The sequence below is a fragment of the Sebastes umbrosus genome, chromosome 19 (assembly GCF_015220745.1).
Source record: "Sebastes umbrosus isolate fSebUmb1 chromosome 19, fSebUmb1.pri, whole genome shotgun sequence".
Classification (NCBI taxonomy): Eukaryota; Metazoa; Chordata; class Actinopteri; order Perciformes; family Sebastidae; genus Sebastes; species Sebastes umbrosus.
Window position 1 is genome coordinate 20047881 of NC_051287.1, and position 21968 is coordinate 20069848.

Below are 21968 nucleotides of genomic sequence, written 5' to 3' on the forward strand. Positions count from 1 at the left end.
GTCTAGAAGGCACAGACTTTTAAACTATATCATGATGTGATATGTTAGGTTTGGAAACAAGCATGATAATAGAAAGCCAGACTGTCTTTTTTTAAGTGAGCATTCTATGTTTCACACAGTCCTAGGAGAAATATTTGTTTATCATTATTCACAACATAAAAAGACTACAATCAGTCTGCAACCATTTGAGGCTGTACCACTCACTACACATAAGAAAACTGTTAGAAGGATGGAAGAAAATTGGAAACAGCTTTGTTATTCTCAGACCATGTCGGCAAGAAAGGTTGCGTTTAGCCTAACCTCTTCACACCTTGGCAATAAAAATGATTAATAAACATTTATATGTGTAAAAACTTACATACAGTCCCTTTAAATACTCTGCTCAGTGGCCATTTTAGGACAACTCAAACTCAACTTGTGTAGCTCTATCTTGTCAGACATTGTGCAGCTTTCAACGGTACAAGCTGAACTACATACTTTAACATGAACATTAGTACATGACCATTGTACACAGCTGCACCCTGATGCTGAATGCCAATATGCTATTCTTAGCTTCCATTGAAGCCATTTATAATGTTGCTAGATTTATTTATTTTTTGCTGCGGCAAGGACTCAGCCTTTGGTACATTGTGCGCCCGCTCCACCAGGTGAGCTATCGGGGCGCCCCATAATGTTGATAGAATTTTAGTAGAAGGCTACATATACTATACAAGCTGAACTACATATTTTAGTATGAGCATTCAGCCATACTCAGCTGCACCCTGCTGCTGAATGCCAATATGCTTTATTCGCATCTTAACTTGCCCACAGTTAATAGAGCATAATAAACATGTTAACATGCTGACATTTAGCAATGCTTGGCATGTTGGGTTGAGTATGTCCTTAAGGAGTTGGAAGGATGAAGTAATACAGTTTTAAAAATGTCAAAGTCGTGTCCTCAACCTTTAAAGGATCAGTGTTTAACAATAAGGGGGATCTATTGGCAGAAATATAATATAATATTAACAAGTATGTTTTCTTTAGTGTATAATCACCTGAAACTAAGAATCGTTGTTTTCGTTAGTTTAGAATGAGCCATTTATATCTACATAGGGAGCGGGTCCTCTTCACAGAGTCTGCCATTGTTGTACCACCATGTTTATTATAGTAGCCCAGAACGGTCAAACCAAACACTGCTCCAAATGACCTACGCTACTCTTACAACAACTGGCTCTAAAGAGGGATGTTTGCATTTTTGCGTCGGCCCCCGTAGTTCTTCAGGATCAACATCTTCACTATCCCCCACCATTTCCAGGAGACCCTGTCTCTCCGCTTGGAACATGGCCATCTGATAAGAAGGAGGTGCATCCGGATGCTTTTGTTGCACAGCAGAAATAATCACGCGCTCAGTGAGGTGGCGAATACATGGAATACAGCAACAACCACATAATACTAAGCATGCACACACAGCAAGGATTGAGGAGAATAGAGATACCACCATGGACTTCCATTTCCCAAAGGTACGGTCTAACCAGTCGTTAATGGGGCTGTTGATACCTGAGTCATCGTGCATGGATTCAGACAGCGTCCGGAGCCCCTCTAGCGCCTTAGTTACAGTCCCGTCCGGCGCTGTATTGTTAGGGATGAAAATACAACATGAGTCTTGGAACATTGAGCATACACCGCCTTTCTCTGCCAGCAGCATATCTAATGCCATTCTATTTTGGATCACCATCAGTGACGTAGGAGCCATTTGTTCAGCTAGTCCGGCAATTGCATCACGAGTTAGATTAGTCAAACGGAGAACATTATAGTGGATGTAGTTAATGCGGTCAACATTTTTGTTAGGAGTGATAGGGATCAGAGCGCTCATTATAGGTATGTTTTCAAAACCTGCAGCTATTTGGTCAGCTAGTTTATATTCATTAGGGGAGCTACCTCACTACATCATTCTTTATAATCTTGGTTTAGCCTTCCCCCCCTTGTAGCCCACACCTTCCACCCTGCTTCTGAGTGAAAGCATTGTCTATTGTTAAAGAGTTACTTGTGATTAGCCAGTTTTAGCAGAGTGCAGAGGCGAGGATGATAAGTAATGTATCTAAACTAGTACAGTCTGTGCTTTCCCAGGTTATTCAGATTTATCTGAGTACACAAACTCTACACAAGGGTCATGGTATTTTCTCTCACATTCCCTAAAACATTTAAAATACATGACAAATCACATGAAGAAAGTTTGTACAGAAGAACGAGGACAAGAGAGGTAAACACAAATGCTACAGCAAACGCTACTAGCAGTTTGCCGTACTGCATGATGCTTCTAGTTTGTTTTCCTGCGCGCAACTGAAAAACTTTTATCTGGGTGATCCTATTTTATACTGGTTTGGGAAAGGAAGTGAAATTTCTCTCTGGTGGATTCTCCCCACCCCTGGTTTCTCTTTTTTATCTATTTTTATCTATTTTTGTCTATTTTTGTCTATTTTAGCATTTATTCTAAGCAACAATTTTTAATACAATGTGATATATAATGTTTTTCAAAAACCACCTAGATGAGTCCACCTAAACAACCATGTTAGCCTGATTTAACTGTAAATACAGGCAAGACCTTGTAACCTTCTTTCCCTTATGTGTATCTCATCACAGTCACAGTTTATACAGTATATGAAAAATAAAAAATTATACGTGACCCTCTTTTCACGTAGCCTGGGCTCCTTGTGGGGCTGCCTCCTCTGCTTCAGGTCCTGTCCTGCTGCTGGAGCACTGTGTTAGGTGCCACCAGTTGAGTCCTTTTCCTGCAAGCTGCACAGCTGTTGCAGTTCTGGCCAGAACCTTGTGTGGACCTGTCCAACGTGGCTCCGACCACTTCCTCTTTAACACCTTCAACCAAAGGTGTTCCGGGGGTCCGGAGTCAGGTCCTGGAACGTCCTCTGTGACAGGGGTGACAGGTTTGTCACCTGTATAGGAGAGAGCTGACACAAGAGCATTAGCCTTCAAATAGTATGGTCTGTAACCGAGGTCAGGAAGGGGAGAGGGATTTTGGGACGGCCCTGGGAAAGGTCGGCCACACGTAAGCTCAAATGGTGTGAGTCCTGTTATTGTGGATGATACACAGTGCCAAATTTGTGGTGTAGTCCCAGAGCCTTTTCAACAGATTGCAGGTCTTTATTTTTGAAATGTGAACCATTATCTGACCTGATCAATTTAGGAAACCCATGTTTCGGAATGTACTCATTCACCAGATATTTAATGACTGATTTTGCGTCCTCTTTTCCCGTAGGGTAGGCCTCAACCCAACGTGAAAATGCGTCCACAATTACTAGGAGGAATCTTTTCCCCCCAGCCCTTACTCCCATATCTGTGAAATCCATAAAGATTTCCTGTCCCGGGGCAGTGGGAGAAGGATGTTTTCCTGCCCTAGGAGTGATGGTCGGTCTGATGTTACATGTACTACATACGTCACACTTATTCAAGAAGTCAGTTATAGTAGCATGTTTCCGGGGAATCCACCAGTGGCGGAGATCTCGTAACATCTGTTTGTGGCTTTTATGGTCAAGTCCATGAGTCTGAGTCAGTATTGAGGACATCCAACAGGGGGGCATAACTATTTGATCTCCGTTATACCATATACCATCAAACTGTTCTATAGCTCCCTTATCTTCCCAGATGGTTCGTTCTGCTGCTGTGGCAGATTCCTGAGCTTGTATGATGGAGAAATCAGTTATCTCAGAACCGAGATCTGCTGTGGTCATGACCATCATAGTAGGTAAATACCCTGCCGCCTTTTTAGCGGCTGCATCAGCTGCTTCGTTTCCTATACTCTCTAAATCAGTGCCCTGACTGTGTCCTTTCACTTTGATCACAGCTACCCTCTGTGGTAACTGGATTGCTTCCAACAACTCTTTCATCAACTCCTCATGAGCCATAGGTTTATTCTGACTAGTCTTAAAACCCGCTTGCACCCAGCCAGACATATCTCTGTGAATTGCATTGCACACATACGCAGAGTCTGTGAAAATATTCACTGCCTTCCCTTCCGCTAACCGCAGAGCACAAACTACAGCCGTAAGTTCTGCTGCCTGAGCAGATTGTTTCCCATCAAGAGGTAACACATTATATGTCAGCCTTTGGCCTTCATATGTAAATGAGAAAATGTCCTGTAAATGATCTGCTAAGGGCAGGCAAAAGAAGGCGTTAGCCAAATCTATACATGTGAAAGATGTATGGGCTGGGGTGAGCATCGAGAGAGCAGAGTGGGGGTTCGGTACTGGTGTAACAGGAGTCAAAACCAGGTCATTGATGGCTCTTAAATCATGAGCCATTCTGTATGAGCCGGAGGGTTTGATTACTGGCAAAATGGGAGTGTTCCACTGAGAGTAAGATTTTCTTAATACTCCCGCCTTTATCAGTCCTTCAATCGTAGGAGAGATACCCTGGGCTGCTTCCACTTTATGCTTATACTAGCGCACGGGAGAGGCTTCAGTTGGTTGCAATCTGCAACCTCATCACTAGATACCGTCAGATCGTACACACATGTACACACTGTACCTTTAACAAGCTGGTTCAATGACCAGAAACTGTGATTAGTTGGCTTTAAGAAGCAAGAAGTTTATGGACATCCATCGTATGACTTTGCTCTGTAATCGTAATGATTCGTACAATCTTTGATCTGAATGAAAGTGTTGGGAAGATGACAAGCAGAACTACACAAGGGTTATTGGATTTTTGTTTCCTGATGAATGTTCAATTGACTCTTTTGAGTATCACTACACAACGTTTTAACCATGACTAGCTCAAAATCTACAAAACCAGCCTGAAAATAATGAAAATCTGAAACGATTGCATGATAGTCTATGGAGCAGAGCCGGATAGTTGTCAGACCCTGCTCGAAGCTGGTCGATGCTATGATTGGCATTTGAGGGGCGGGACTTAGCGAATTACAGTGTATGGATGTTATCCCTCTGAGTTCCCAGAACTCCTTTGAGTTCCCTGAACTCCTTGGTACCGTATTGCGCTAGCCCTGGATTCTACAGCGGTTTCCAAAACCTGCCCTGTTGACACGTCTGTCACAACCACCCTCGAGGTGGGAGAATCACTTTCTCTTCATTCCCCCAACAGCGCTTTATCCCCTTGTACAGATACTGTATCCCCCTGTACAGACGCCGTATGAATGAAATCTTACTTGGTACCGTATTGCGCTAGCCCTGGATTCTACAGCGGTTTCCAAAACCTGCCCTGTTGACACGTCTGTCACAACCACCCTCGAGGTGGGAGACTCACTTTCTCTTCATTCCCCCCACAGCGCTTTATCCCCCTGTACAGATTCTTTTATCCCCCTGTACAGACGCTGTATGAATGAATTCTATTAATGTATGCTTTTTCTGAATGAATTCTTACTTACCAGAAAGACAGAGTTTGTTTTTTGTTTTTTCTTTGCCACCTGGTTCTTTGGATCACAGCGGTGAGCGAGACTTGGTCCTCCTTGGCGTCAGGCCCCCACTTCAACACCCTTTTTATGGGGAGGTTGAGGTTAGAGTCCCGGACTCCAGAAGTGCACGGTCTTTACCCTCGCACAGAGTTCCAGCGGTCCCGCTCACACGAGTGATCCTGCCGACAACGCCAAATTGTGGTGGCAGTTTCTGTTAAAACAAGACACAAACCAACGTAACAACTTGTCTTTCAGTGAATTTAATAAAAAGGCATACATTAATAACTAAAGCATCTGCAGATGGACTGTGGCAAGTGAGCCCCGAATACAAAGAGTAGTCAGTATTTATACATTTAAAGCATAACATGAAGATAAGTGCAAAGAAGAAAAGAAGAGAAGGATCGAAAGTGTATCAATGCGTCAGCACACAGCAGACAACAAAGCATCACAAGACATAACAAGTATTTCAGCAATCTGTTGTTTGCAGTTACAGATATCTAAAATGTCAGGTCACTGTCCTATGGTGACAAAGATGAACATGTGAGGCCCTGAGATTATCTAAAAGTACAGTGTTAAACTGCAGATATGAAAATTGCCATTACCGATTGTTCTTTACTTTTTAGTAATGCACCTCCTCTGTGCTTTTTGTTAATTTCACAGGTGTTTCTCATTAAAAATAACAATGACTATCATTACTAAAGCCTTGATGGTCCTTGATTTATGGGAAATAGTTTATGACTCATGGCCTCCAGCCTGTATTACCGTTAATGACAAGGAGGGAGAAGTTTTCAAAATTGAATGAGTCATGTCCTCAACCTTTAACAAGCTGGTTCAATGACCAGAAACTGTGATTTGTAGGCTTTAAGAAGCAAGAAGGTTATGGACCTCCATCGTATGTCTGCAGATAGACAGGATTAAGTCTGAACACATTCATCAAGCAGCAGAACAGCTTTCAAGGACATAAAATGACAATGGAACAGGATTAACCCGACATGATTGACACTTACTGGCAACGCAACAATAAGATAATTACATGTCATAATAATAGTTAACCGTCAACAACAATGGTTAATTATTGTTACAGCATAAGCAAAAGAAAATCTGATCCCAGTAAGCCTTTGAGTACTCTTTGTCATGTTTTTGTTATGTCTGTCTCTTGTCTGTGCTCTACCTTATTGTCAATACGGATGCCATCTTCTATTTTTGCTGCAAAACAAATCTGCCTACGGGTACAAATAAAGTCACATGAACCTGAACCCTGACCTGACACACCTCAACCATTCTTGACTCCTACCCAACCCAAGCAAAGATATGACGAAATACGAAGATTGACAGGCAGTTTCATCTGAATGCTGTGGCCTGCTCACTTGTACACAGGAAATATATAATTTTGCCAGAATGGTTTACATACAGTATGAAGTTGTGTGCCAGTACATTTTGTATTATAGTACAGAATGTACATGTACATGAATGCCTCTGCGTTGTACATGAATGCCTCTGCTTTGTACATGAATGCCTCTGCTTTGTACATGAATGCCTCTGCTTTGTACATGAATGGCTCTGCTCGCTGTTCTCACATGCTGGACAGCGTGCATCACGCGGCTCTGAGATTCAATACAAACTTTGGATCTCTTACCCACCATTGTGTTTTATGCTCAAAAGTGAATTGGCCTGCTTTATGTCCAAACCGCCTCAGTCACTGGTATGTTTTTATTTACAAAACTATTCTTGGTAAAATTCCTACTTACTGATCTTCTCTTTCAAATTTGAATTATGGAAATTATGATATCCGTTCGCAGGACTTTTCGCATTTTGTTGTTCCCAAAATCAGAACTGAATTGGAAAAAAAAACTTTTAGATTTTCTGCACCTACTACATGGAACAATCTACAGACTGATCTTAAGCTTCAAAATATAATAACCCTGAACGAGTTTAAAATTAGAAAATCTATTGAATCCAGGATGTCGATGTGCAAATGTTTGATCTGATAAGTTTCAATGTTACTCAGTTCTACAGTATGTGCTTTTTTCTTTCAATTGTTGAAAATCTGTGTTGCTGCTATTCTTGGCCAGGTCTCCCTTGTAAAGAATTCGTTGATCTCAATGGGACAAACCTGTTTAAATAAGGCTATATAAAAAAATAAGAAAGAAATAAAACAGACATGTCTACAGGGTCACCAGGTGGGCACTCTCTCAATAACTGGTGTTTCGTTGAGTTGGGCCCACGACACTGAGAAAGCTCAAGAGCGTGTTCCAGCATCCCAGAACCTCTTTAACATCACCCACACTCTCAACACTGCCCTCTAAAGCAGTTTGCCTAACATCCGTCTCTGAGATACATCAGCTATCTGGCAAGCAAAAAGTCTCTCCTTGCCAGTCATCAAATTGCCCTCACCATGAAATGATGATGGCTGATGATGGAACAAAACAGAAAGTAATAACTGAATATAAACTGAAAAAGACTAACAAATCCAATCCAGAATAATTCGTTGTTTGGTTTGGTTTTGAGTTTATTCTTAAGAAATAAACTTTGAATGAACATGAAACTGATTTTTACCAAAAAGTACCGTTCACAAATGTATCTCGTTCAGGCAAACAACTTTGAATGAGACACCTGGGTCCTGTTTCACAAAACCAAGATAACAGATTAAGCCGAGGTTTTCCAGTTATCCTGGCTCAGTTTAGCCTTGACTCGGTTTCACGAAGGCAGTGGCACATAAGTTACCATGGAGATTTATTCTTTGCAGCTAACCTGCTCTAGACCAGGCTAACAGCCAGGCTTAATTTATCCTGGTGCCTTATCCGTTTAGTCAGCAGTCACTCCGATCAGAAACCAATGTGTTTTTTACAGTTAGTCCATAACCGTATGCATGTATTTTGCCTTATTTTTATTAGCCTGCATTAAAATACCATATTTTAATGCAGGCTAATAAAAATAAGAACTTAACTGAATACATACCATCATTCAGTTAAGTACTTTTTTTAGCATTGCGATCATCATTAATTTTTGTTTTTTATAACCATGCATGTGATAGTCCTTATTACAGTTACATTGTGTTTATGAAGACTGTTGTTCATATTGTTGTTAGAGGTTTGATGAATATATTATTGATTAGAAATGTCTGCTAAAGTTCACTGGACCAGTAACTATATATTGTTCTGTATATTCATGAAACAACAGGGAGAGAACACCACAATGCTTTGACCTTTTATTTTCCTTGCATCACTGGTCTGCTGGGAGAGAAACATACAGCAATGATTAATACATCCTGTTACTGTGTATACTTACAGTGTACATTGAAATTATCACTTACTTCCCTTTCTAATACCCTCAGTATGTATTGTTAAGTGTGTGCTGCACAGACATCTCACAATTTGTGAAATCTGTAAAACACATATCAGTTCTTAATTCTGCATGGTGTGGATGTCCCACACTCACTCTGTTGCCAGGCTGCTCTCAGGCTGTACAGTGTCTGGGTCCTGGTAAAAATTATGTTTTCCATGAGAACCACATCACTGACTTCTTATCCATTATGGACTAAATAAGTATTTCCACTAGATTGACATTTAGGCTACATCCAGCCTTCTTTCTTTCTTTCTTTCAAAAGAAATAATGGTCGTAATGGGCCACACCATACACACTTCTTGCTGTGCTAATTAATATGTGTTTTAAATAATTGACAAACTGTCAGATGTCTGTAGGCATACAGCACACACTTAAAAAAGCAAATATAGTTTGCAGATGTGCAAATATCAATGAAAAAAGTGATTTATTTAAAAAGAGTCGACATTTAAAACCACAAAAAAAACCTGCAGGACTTGGACCAAGATATGGAGATAAAAAGAAAGACATTGAGGAAATTAGAAGGTAAAAGTAAGTGATCATTCCAGTGCACACTGTAAGCATGTATGTAACATCATGTATTAATCATTGTTATATATACAGTATATGGTATCGTCGTATTCTATCATTGTGGATTAGTGGTTGTAATTAATCTAATATATTAACTGTGATCGACCTTGTGGTCTATTGAGGAAAACAGTGAACGTGCATCTATCTGAATTACTTACACCTGGCTCAACCTAGTCGCCCCTCCTCAGCCTGGCTTGGCCTTCGTGAAACGCATTAAGCCAGGATAAACTGACTAGACTAGGTCAAGCCTCGCTTTCTCTCATATCCTGGATTTCTTTATTCTGCTTTTGTGAAACAGGCCTCTGGTGTGTGTAAGCGACGGTCAGCCGTCGGCCTGTTTGGGGCCTAGTTTTTTCTGTGTGTCCCGTACCATCGGCTCTCTGCCTGTGTCAGAAGTTTTTCGGCCGATTCAGCATTTTGAATCGGCGGCAGAGCCCGTCGGTGAGAGAAATCACTCTGATTGGCTGTTCAGCTTAAACTAGTGCACAAAAAGAGAAACAGCAGTGAGGAAAACAAGCCAACGAGTAAAGTCAAGAAGGCACACACAGATGGCTCTTCTCATTTTTCATCTTCATCTCATCTGATCATTCCAATACACAGATATTTTTTTGTGGAGACATTTAACTTAAAACTACAAATGTCAACCTCATGGTGGCACTAAGTCAGGGGATCGCCAAAGTCATTAGGGTACATCATCTGGGGACCATGAATGTCTGTACAAAATGTTGTGCCAATTAACTTGGTAAATGTTGAGATATTTCACTTGATAACTGCTAGAGGAAAATTCAGATGATCACCAAAGTAAATAGGTAGTAAATAGGAATCATCCTCTGGGAACAATGAATGTCTGTACAAAATCTCATGGCAATCCATCTAATAGTTGTTGAGATATTTCAGTATGGCCCAAAGTGGTGGAGCAACCGACAGATAGACCGACAGGTACTGCCATCCCTAAAACATGTTAATTTGTATGTATTTATATAGCATCTTTCACATTATTCTAATAGCAAAGGTGAGGCTATCGCAGTAAAAACTGGTGCACTCTATGTGTTGCTTTCAGCCCATTCCTCTCAGTGTTCCCAGGTCAGATCTATGGAGCAGGAAGCAGGAAGAATGCATTTCTCACTGCCACCATGTCTTATTTGAAGCTACCACTAGAAGTCGCCGGAGTAGTATGGCCAAAAAGATGGTATGGGGATAAGAAAAACACTGCCTTTGAAGAAAAAGGGTTAAAATCCTAAAACCCCAAAATCGTCACCCCTACACAAACGAATAAATTACAACCAGAGGTAAACAGTTATTAAAGCACAGACATGATTCAGGATGACAGGTGTTCAAAAGATACCCAATGATGAAATGTGAGGTGATACTGACTGCCTTGCATGTTTTCTTTAATTATTTGCTGATATATCACAATTTCTGGAAAGTTGAGGGGGCCGTTTTGAAGCAGCTGTATCGTATGACCAAAACTGATTAGAAATCAGTCGATGGTGGTAGCTTCAGTATGGGCACCAGGTTGTGTATGTATGGTAAATTATAGTTACATGTACCTCCACCAAGGAGGTTATGTTTTCAGTTTGTTTGTTTGTCTGTCCATCAGCAGGATTACGGAAAAATTCCTGGCCTGATTGTCATGGAATTCTGTGGAAGGGGGGTAGCATGGGCCAATTAACCCATTCAATTTTGGAGTGGATCCAAATCACAGGGCGGATACAATCATTATTTTACACTTACTGAAATGGCCTTGGCGGAAGTCTGCTCTCCTTGAGTGCCCTTCTAGTCTTAAATAGTACTAAGAGAGACAATGTGGAGCTGTGCTGTTGCTTTTCACCATAACAGGGCCAAGGCAATAAGGCCTTTTTCACCATAACACCAACTCTAATTGTCCTGAGATACACTTGGTGAACGTATAGTAGAATGGCAGATATTATAACGAACAAAACTGCTAAATATATGTCAATATTCACAGCTAGAATGAACCAAACTATAAGTGGCACAATGCATCCACTGCATATTTTAAATGTAATTTCAGTACATCTGTTAGCACATCTGAGGCTTGAAAACAAATGTCAAGTTTTTGCACCTTAGTGTGAGGAACTGAATATGAAACTTGACTATTATAAGCTTATTGAGGGAGAGAGAAAAAAACAGTTCCGCTGTGCTGAAAACAAATCTTATCACACTAGCATGAGGTTGTTTGTCCCCTCAAAATCTCGTTGGTGGGGGCTATACTGTAGGTTGCAGGTGGACCCTGTCAAATATAAGCTGCACTCACAGTTCCCTGTACAGAACTCAGGAGGGACGACGTTCAACAAAAAGCCTGAAGATACCAGAAGATGGCCTCGCTCAAGATTGCTCTGCTTCTCTTCGTCTGTCTTGAAGGCTATGGTGAGACTAAAATTAATTGTACTAAGATGATGTACTATGAAGTAAATAGTAAAAAAGTCAAGTGATGAGACATACTGTATTACAATGAGGATTTTTAATGATGAATATTTCCCCCTGCAGCTCTGACTTCCGCTTTTAACGTCGATGGTTTGCAAAATGTTCCAGATGGCCTGAGAGCAGTAAGTTTATGATTTCTTGTTAAAATATACAACAAAACACACATTTTATGATGTGCAGGTTCAAAGTGTGATGTGTATATTACTTATCCTACCACTTAAAAACTAACTGAAAAACTTACCGAACAACAAATATTTCTTAAAGAAACAAATACTGTAAATGTAATTATAAGTAATTCAAGGATCTTCCATGAATTCTAGAAATGGTTTACGAAAGCATGTTGTATATTGTGGGCTAAAATTGTATGTTATAATGAGTTAAACACCCTATTTTAAAACGGGGGAGGAAGTATTCATGCAGCTCCTTTACTTAAGTAAAAGTACCAATACAGCAGAGTGAAAATACTCCATTACAAGTAAAAGTCCTTCTTATTATCAGCAAAATGTATTATTATTATTATTATTATTATAGTATCAAAGTAAAAGTACATGTTTGGCCCATGTGAGCATTTTACTGTTGTAGCTGGTGGAGGTTGAGCTAGTTTTAACATTTTTACAGTTCAGTAGTTTAACCAGGAGTTTAGAGTGGAAATAACTCTTTGGTGGAACAACCTTTAGACATCTGAAACATCTCAAGAGGTCCCAACTAGATGCTGCATATAAACTGATTATATGGATTTAAATCTAAATTCTTAATCTGTACATTATCTTGTATTTATATCTGTAAAAATAAATGCAGCAGAGTAAAAAGTACAATACTTCTCTGAATTGTCGTGGAGTAGAAATATAAAGTAGCATAAAATGGAAATACTCAAGGAAAAAAGGTACAAGTGCCTCAAAATTGTACTTAAGTACAGTACTTAAGTAAATGTAGATAGTTACTTTACACCCCTGCTATTTTGGAAGTGTAATGATGGCGCCACAGCACAATATGATACTTCAACACTATTGTTCTATTCTTTAAGAGAAACCGTGCAATTATTCAAACTGTATACAATGAAATCAAAAACAATGTGACAAATGTATAAAAATAGTATCGGCCTCTCACAGAGAGAAGTGAGATTTCCATTTCTTCAAAATCAGGAAGTCTCTTCAACTTTGCACACTTCCACTTATCGAATATTTAAAGTGTTCTTAAACTTTCACATGTTTTTCTACCTAGAGCAGGGGTGTCAAACTCAAATACACAGTGGGCCAAATTAAAAAAATTGGTACAAGTCGAGGGCCGAACTGGTTCAATGTTTATTGCAAAATTTATTGAAATTAACTTATTGCACATATTGAACCTGGAACTAACAAAGCTTAAGTTATTGCCTATAAAAACAACATTAAACATTAAATAAATTAACAATCTGTTGCATTCATTTCTTATGGCTCTATCTGCAGCTTTTCCAGAGTAATTTCTAATGAAGACATTTTTCCACAGGCCAACAACAGCCAAACAATAATTTACTCCAAAGAAAAACCAAACATGCCCTCTGGAAATACTGAACCCCTTTAATCTATTTTTTTTCCTTAACATTTCTTGCCTAAAAAGATTCACATTTAAAAGATATTTAACCTAAAAATATTAGAATTCCCAGAAACAGTACCCTACAATGTAAACCCACATTTTAAATATTTATTTTATGTGCAAGTTACTTTATGTTGAATATTTTTGTACAAGAAAAAAAGTGCAAAAAGGAAACATACATTAAAGCTCAGTTTGCTGCTCTGTGATGCACACTAGTCTAAGCCAGATACTTGGCATCTCATCTTGGATGCAAGTTCATCAATGTTTGGGGTCAGGCTCTGAGCTGAGGAAATCCTCAGGATTGAGTGAAGGTGTTCATCAGTAAGACGACTCCTGTGTGATGTTTTGTTTATCTTCATCAAGGAGAACAGTTGTTCACACAGGTATGTGCTGCCAAACATAGAGAGCATTTGAGCAGCTTGGGTACGCAGCTGGGGCATTGTGTCGGGGATGAAACGTGGAAACTGTGCAGCACCCACAGAGTCATACTTTGCCTTGAGTGTGTCACTACATTGGAGTTCAATCAGCTCCATTTGGAGGTTGGTTGGTGCGCTTTCCACGTCAGCTGCAAATGGATTGCTGAGCAATTCAAACCTGCTTTTTTGGGCTTCAAAGTCGGCAAATCGCCGTGTGAAGTCGGCACCAAGTATGCTGAGTTTTTCAGCAAACTGTGCACTTGGGAACACGGCGGTAGAGACCTGCTCTTTCATAGTTTGGCAGCACGGAAAATGGCTCAAGTTTTCTTGCAGCATCTGCGTCTCCCACAGGCGCAGCTTGGTTTTAAAAGCCCTCACTGTAGCGTACATCTCTGTGATCACATGGCCTCGCCCCTGAAGCTGCAGGTTGAGCGCATTGAGATGGCTCGTGATGTCACACAGAAACGCCACTTCACACCGCAACTTTTTATCCCGGAGCTCTGTTGTGTCTCTCCCTTTGCTTTCCATGAACTGACAGATCTCCTCATGCAACTCGAAACATCTTTTCAGCACTTTTCCTTGGCTTAGCCATCGCACCTCTGTGTGATAGGGCAAGTCACCATATTCTGAACCCAACTCCTCCAGAAAAGACTTGAACTGGCGGTGATTTAAACCTCTGGCTCTTATGAAGTTAACTGCTCGTGTTATGGTGCTCATTACATGTTCCATTTTCAAGGCTTTGCCACACAACAATTCCTGGTGTATGATGCAGTGATAAGCTGTCAGCTCACCTGCGCCGTTTTCCTCCCGCATCTTCTCCCGGATCCTGTCCACCAATCCATTCTTTTGACCGCACATCGCGGGCGCTCCATCTGTTGTCAGTCCCACAAGTTTATCCCAAGGCAACCCCATTTCATTTACACATCTGGATACCTCTTCAAAGAGATCTTTTCCCGTAGTTGTGCCATGCATTGATCTTAATCCCAAAAGTTCCTCTGTTACGCACAGACTTGAGTCCACTCCACGGATGAAAATTGACAGCTGGGCAGTATCAGAAGTGTCGCTGCTCTCATCCACAGCAAGGGAGTATGCGATGAAATCTTTTCCCTTTCCCACCAGCTGTTGTTGTAGATTGGTGGCAAGCTCACGTACACGATCAGCAACGGTGTTTCTGCTCAGGCTCACATTTGAAAATGCTTGCCTTTTATCTGGGCACACGACGTCGCAAACTTTCATCATGCAGTTTTTGACAAATTCTCCCTCGGTAAAGGGCCGGGCTGATTTAGCAACCTCTGTTGCCACAATAAAACTAGCCTTTACAGCAGCCTCACTTTGTGATTTGGCGTTTGTGAACATAGCCTGCTGTGACACCAGACTTCTTTTCAACTCTTCTACCTTCTGGAGCCTCTGTTTCATGTCCAGATGCTTGTACCTGTCGTGGTGTTTCGTTTCATAATGTCTTCTTACGTTATATTCTTTCATTACAGCCACACCGTCTCCGCACACAAGACAAACAGCTTTGCCCTTTATATCCGCGAACATATACTCTGCCTCCCACCTGCCTTGAAAACCTCTGTTTTCAAAGTCCACCTTTCGTTTAGCCATTTTTTGGGGAGTGGGATAGCTGAAAGTTAGCCACAGGTGACTAGCTCCATAAAGCTGCTGATGAGCGAGTAGTGCAAGGGCTCGCGCTTGCAGGCTCGCGCTTGCAGGCTCGCGCTTGCAGGCCCTCACTAGGCAACGCACTGGCAGTGCATTGTGGGATTTGTAGTATTAGTGGTGCGTGCAATATACCGGCGGGCCAGCTCTAATAGTAATTAGATATTATCCTGCGGGCCAAAGATAATACCACTGCGGGCCGGGTTTGGCCCGCGGGCCTTGAGTTTGACATATGTGACCTAGAGGAACCGATGAAGCCAAACAAACAAGTTTCTTCCTCATAAAATGCAATTAACATTAAATAGAACAAGAGGTACCTTTCACAAATATATCTCATGCATGCAACAACTTAGAAAGAGGCACCTGGTGTATGTAAGTGATTAAATCAGTTTAAGGGATTAATTTATTTTCTTTATGCAACTTTTACTTTATACTCAGACTGGGGACGTCTGCCAGGACTGCACCCAAATATTTGAACTCCTTGCTGACCTGTTGTCCAATGCAGACCTCCAGGTGAGTACAATAGTCCACTAAGCAGCAAAGAGGATTAATATTTGCTCACTGATATTACTATTGATACTGTGTATGTCCATATTCATAAGTCAAGATTAAAATACACACTATGCTATCTCAAGTGCTTGCTAAGATCTGTGGTTGAATAGTTGTTTGAATAGTATGTTTCATTAAATAAAAAAACTCCTGTTCTTTTATAAGTTGAAGCCCATTCTTCACATTCAGCGATGCAAATCATTTGTGATCAGTCGTGCATTCAGTTAAAGTCAACAAGAACAATAAAGTAAAGGTCCCCTTTTCTTTTGGGTGTTAAGCCACTTCCTATTTTCTATGTCTAATGAAAGTTGAAAAAAGAAACAGGCTGTTTCAGTTTCTCACCTGACCTTGAAGATCCTCTTTTCTCTGAGCTTCCTCTGGTCTGTGAGGAGTCACTCCCATCTGAGTCCACAGAGAGAAAAATGGTTAATTTCTATGATTTTTATTAACTATTTTGAGTCATACGTGATTATAGAAAGACATTTCACCACTCACCTTAACCTCTATTTCGATGAAAACCGTGGGTTGGGATTTGGTACTGTCTCAGTTCTGTGTTTATACTAAGTTTTATTTTATTTACCAATGTTATCAATTACATAGTGCTTCACAAGGCAAAGTGTAAATATGAAACAACATAAAACCTGTTACCAAGTATGGATTTAAGTCTTAAACAGATTGCCATAAACAAAGTCTTCCCAGAGAGGTCTGTGGTTTGTAAAATGTAATTTGCTATGAAGTACCACAAAACAATCACATAAAACTAAAACTACTACATTTGCATGGTTTACGTTAGACCACCTACCACTAGGAGTAAATATAACTTTATCAAATAAATTAACATTGTGGAATAGATAATCATAATAAATCAAAACTTAACTCATTATGATGAAGCTCTTTTACTTTCATCCTAGCAGGGTTGTAACTTTAACTCAGGGGTCAGCAACCTTTACTATCAAAAGACTCATTTTAGACAAAAAAAATAAATAAAAAATCTGTCCGGAGCCGCAAAACATTTGAGCATTGTGATGAAGGTAACACAGTTTAAAGTCTAGTCTAAGTATATAGTATATACTGTAAGTCTAATGCAGTGAGGGCCAAAGTGCAAATGTACTACGGAGTATTAGGGCCATATTGAGGGATATTCCAGAATAAAGTCATAACTTTACGAGAAACAAAGTCGTAATATTACGAGAATAAAGTCATAACTTTACGAGAAAAAAAGTCGTAATATTACGAGAATAAAGTCATAACTTTACGAGAAAAAAAGTTGTAATATTACGAGAATAAAGTCATAACTTTACGAGAAAAAAAGTTGTGATATTACGAGAATAAAGTCATAACTTTACAGGTAAAAAAGTCGGAATATAACAAGAATAAAGTCATAACTTTACGAGCAAAAAAGAAAATAGCACGTAAAATTACTACTTTATAATATTATGACTTTATTCTCATAATATTACGACGTTTTTCTCGTAAACCTATGACTTTATTCTCAAACTATTATGACTTTATTCTCATAAAAATACGACTTTATTCTCATAATATTATGACTTTTTTCTCAAAATCTCAGATGTATTTTTTTTCCTCAATGTGGCCTTAATACTCCGCCGTACTGTCGTACCACAGACCTACAACAATAATAAATAAAATGAAAATGTAAACAAAAAACAGTTATTCATTTCCATGTTTATAACTCCACATGGAGCCACTGGAGAGGAGCTGAAGAGCTGCATGTGGTTCCAGAGCTGCAGGTTGCTAAGAGACCCCCAGGTTGCTAAGAGACCCCCGTGTTAACTCATCTTTATGTTATTTAAAAATGCCCTTTTACAAAGGTTTGTGTTTATTTCACAATATCACAACTGCTACAATTTAGCCAGCTAAGTTAGCTCCTGTAAGCCACAACAATGCCAAATAAATAATACAAAAACAAAACAGTCCACAGACAACACCATACCTAGCTTGACAAGGCTAACGCGGGCCACCATGCTAACTAGCTAGCCTGCTAGCTCGTCTTGTCTTTTGACTTTTATTTGTATTTAAAGTGAAAGCTGGTGCTAACAGCAGAGAAACACTTTTTTAAATGCAGTTACCTCGACAGCTTGGTGACTATGAAGATGTTCCTCCTCGGAGAAAGACACAACTATTGATATAATATCTATCTATCCGATACAACTGACGCTAGTTAACGGTAGCACATACGCTGGCTGTATGCAAATGAGCCTGTTTGGAGGCAGGTGATTGGCTGACAGACAGGTGAGGGGGCGGGGCCTGGTGACGGCATCACGGTCGTGTCAATTACACTAATTTAATAAATTGAATGAAACTGAAGTCCAATTAAATAAACACTTTTGCTTTAAAAAACAACAACAAAACATTGATTTTCACTACATTATCTAGTTTATTTGTTCATTTTCAGGTGGAATTTCATTCATTCTCACTGTGCAATATCATTTCCCATTTGTGCAATTTTGTTAATAGTCTGTTTATTGTCAATACTGTATATATGGCTCCTATTTTTATACTTCCTTCTATTTAAATGGTTCATATTTTGCGACACTTTGTTTAGCTCTTTTTTTTTACCTTGTTAGCTGATGCATCTTGTTTTTTTGCACTATCCCCTTTGCTGCTGTACTCTGCAAATTTCCCCACTGCGGGACTAATAAAGGAATATTACTTATCTTATCTTAATTAGTATAAGTTTGTATGCCTGTTGCTTTTGCCTAAAAAAGGTAAAAGCTAAAACTCTTCCTATAAAGGGTGATTTGACCAGCAGCAATGCAACTGGCAATTATATAAACATAAAAACACATAAAGAACACATTTTGTTCACAGATTTTCAGAAGCTGGAACTAGCACATGTTTACTTAATAAAGGATGATTCATCAGTTATCTAAATGAATAGATTTTCTGTCTATCAACAAATGATCATTCAAATAACCCTGTTTTTTTTGTTCACTCTCAGACCCATGTAATGCAACTGGCTTTGCATTACACCTGTTGCTCAAAGATGATGATGCAATTGACCACTATTTTATTGCCTGTTTCATGTTTTGCAACTTCTGTATGCCAAGCCCTACACATGTAAAGTTCCAGTCCAAACCACAGGGCGTATAAAAAATTACCACAATACATTTATTCTTGGCAGGAAATACTACATAAAACGAATTAGTAGGTTGTCAATCATAGCACTTTAACTTCCCATTCAATCTTCTGACCTTATATTGTGGTTGGTAGAGGGAATACTGTTGCATGTCTCCTAAAATCAATGACTATGTTTAGATTATATACCCATAATAGGCCCATTATCTTCCTGATCATCCGGTTTAAAGACCAAACACCTTATTTATTTCAGAAAAAGATCATGGATGGCATTGAAAATGTGTGTGACCACCTGCCTGGGCCAGCCACTGCCAAACTCTGCAAAGAAGAGGTGGAGAAGATGCTTCCAGTGGCCATCCACTTCATTGTTGGTGTTGTAGTAAGTTGCGTCCTCTGGGTTGTGTTTCTCAGAATAACATCAGGAGTAAAACAGTAATGGTGTGTTCTGTAGTCTTTGTTGTCGGTGTGTTTCTGATGCTACTGAGAGGTCACATCTCTTTCTCTGTAGAAACCAGCAGAGGTCTGCAAACTCATTGGGCTCTGTGGCTCCTGTGACAAGCAGGAGAAGATGCTCAGCTACTTTGTCAAGGAGGCCCTTCAGGTTGCTGTGACAAGTGAAAATGTAGGTTAAGTATATGTAACAGGGACACATTTGAAGAATAGAATAATATGTGGAAAGACTCTTTGTGCTTTACTGCCTTTTGTGTTTGTGTCAATCAGGTGAAGCCCACAACAGAATGTACCTTCTGCATTTTTCTCATCAAGACTTTGGAGGACATTCTGCCAAAAGAAAGGACTGAGGTATGTTATGCAGTGAAAGAACACACATGCACATGAACAAAACACAATTATCTCTTTGTCCCACACACACCCACTGAAAACACGTGTAAGTAGACACTTAAATGCCTCCAGACAGCACTGATGCCTTTGGGCGACACAATGCACTGTCTCCCTTCTTACTTTTACAGGATGCCCTGATCAAGCTGCTGGCAGAAATTTGTCACATTTTGCCCCACACCTACCGAGATCAGTGCGTAGCCGTCATTGGCAAATTCAGCAAGCCGGTGCTGGATGCAATCCTGAGCTACGCCACCCCGCAGGCCATCTGCGCTCTCATGCACCTGTGTAAAGGGCAGGAGGCTCCTCTTGTAGGTCAGTCTGCCTCTCCTGCAGTGATGTGTGCAGGGTTTCATCTTCAAATGACTCACTTTGTCCATCCACCATGTCAAACCCAATGAAGAAAATTCTTCACTGCAATGTTCAACTTGTCATAGCAGGAAGTTTGACAATTTAAAATGGGCACTGTGAAAAAGCTCTTTTCAGTTTACAAATTGTATAAACATAAAAAACACAGATAAAGAACACATTTTGTTCACATATTTTCAGAAGCTGGAACTAGCACATGTTTACTTAATAAAGGATGATTCATCAGTTATCAAAATGAATAGATTTTCCGTCTATCAACAAATTATCATTCAGATAACCCTATTTTTTTTGTTCACTCTCAGACCCATGCACTTTGACAACGTACAGGTGCAGAGACATGAAGACTGCCCTCAAATGTGGAGTAAGTAGAACTAGAGCTGCAACTAACAATTATTTTCATTGCTGATTATTTCCTCGATTAATCAATTAGTTGTTTGGTCGATAAAATGGTGAAACATGTCGAACAGTGTTTCCCAAAGCTCAAGATGACGTCCTCAAATGTCTCGTTTTGTCCACAACTCAAAGATATTCAGTTTACTGTCATAGAGGAGAAAAGAAACCAGAAAATAATCACATTTAATTTTGACTTTTTTTTTTCTTAAAAAACTACTCAAACCGATTAATCGATTATCAACTAATAGTTTATTTTAGTTGATTTAATAGTCGACAACTAATCGATTCATCGTAGCAGCTCTATAAAAGACTATCAAGCTATACACTTGACACAGTCACTGAATACTAAGTTGTGATCACTTTGTCTACTCTGTGCAGACTATGTTTTACTGTCAGAAGTTTGCCTGGAAGCCTCTCAACGCACTTTAAAATGTTATGGTAAGTCGAATTTTATGAAAAGTTTGTGAGAATTTAAATCTGTGTTGTTAAAAAATAGGCCAGAACACACAGTGCCATATAAAATACTTCAAAATTTCTCTTTTCAGGGTGGGACTAAAAGCATGAGTCAACCTCGGTGCCCCCATAGATGACCCAGATCTTTCAACATCTAACTGCAAATATTTCTCTTACTGCTTGACACCTGTGGCATTCAGATACTGATTTGATATCTTGCTGCATTTTTTGGATTTTGCGTTATATTACACTGTCTGCGCTGAGTGGAGAAAACCAGGACTTACATAGCTTGACAAAATATCCTGGACAAAAGGATTGTTTGAACTTCAGGGGAAAAGGAGAAAAGGAATGTTGAACAGATATGAGAGCTCAGCTATGGGATCAGAATTTTTTTTTAAATGTGATTGAATGATTAGTATAAAACGAAAAGTTTTCACAAATAGTCTGTATACTTGATAAGAAATTTCTATTTTTAACAAATTTTCTTTTTTAAAATGTTTGTACTAGCTTCTATTCTATATATAAAGTTTTATGGCTTCAACGGCTTTTAAGTTTCTTCTTGTAATCTTTCACAACGGTCAGATGATCAGGAGAATTATCTGAATAAATTTCATTAAATAAACATCACTTGATTTCTTCTCTTCTGCGATTAAAGGAGCATTTGACCATTTCAGATTCATCTACTGTATGTGAATTTAATCTAATCTATCTAATACATTTCAGCACTCTGTATTTTGGCAGCTCTTTTCACAGGTCTAAATCCTGACCCTTGTGATAGTAAAAGTACAACTTTAGTGAACTTTAGTATTTGCGGTTTCAAAGTAAAGGGAAGTGAATGTATTTTCACACAGTGTTAAGGTGTG

At 39.5% G+C, this 21968-nt stretch overlaps 1 protein-coding gene across 1 annotated transcript; it reads left to right on the top strand.

Moving 5' to 3' along the window:
* Window positions 1-11572: 11572 nt before the first annotated feature.
* LOC119478827 (prosaposin) lies at window positions 11573-21778 on the top strand. The gene is made up of 10 exons (XM_037753829.1): window positions 11573-11701; window positions 11822-11880; window positions 15844-15918; window positions 19307-19432; window positions 19562-19675; window positions 19774-19854; window positions 20022-20205; window positions 20562-20620; window positions 21031-21090; window positions 21198-21778. Exons 1-9 carry the CDS (start codon window positions 11650-11652, stop codon window positions 21079-21081), a joined length of 801 nt encoding a protein of 266 aa, XP_037609757.1. The 5' UTR covers window positions 11573-11649; the 3' UTR covers window positions 21082-21090; window positions 21198-21778.
* The last annotated feature ends 190 nt before the right edge of the window (window positions 21779-21968 follow it).

What these genes read in the sequence shown, in the direction of transcription:
- LOC119478827 (XM_037753829.1), top strand. Translation starts at nt 11,650, where the DNA reads ATGGCCTCGCTCAAGATTGCTCTGCTTCTCTTCGTCTGTCTTGAAGGC. An exon ending in TGTCCAATGCAGACCTCCAG is followed by an intron (nt 15,919 to 19,306) that starts GTGAGTACAATA and finishes TATTTATTTCAG; the next exon opens with AAAAAGATCATGGATGGCAT. An exon ending in TTGCTGTGACAAGTGAAAAT is followed by an intron (nt 19,676 to 19,773) that starts GTAGGTTAAGTA and finishes TGTGTCAATCAG; the next exon opens with GTGAAGCCCACAACAGAATG.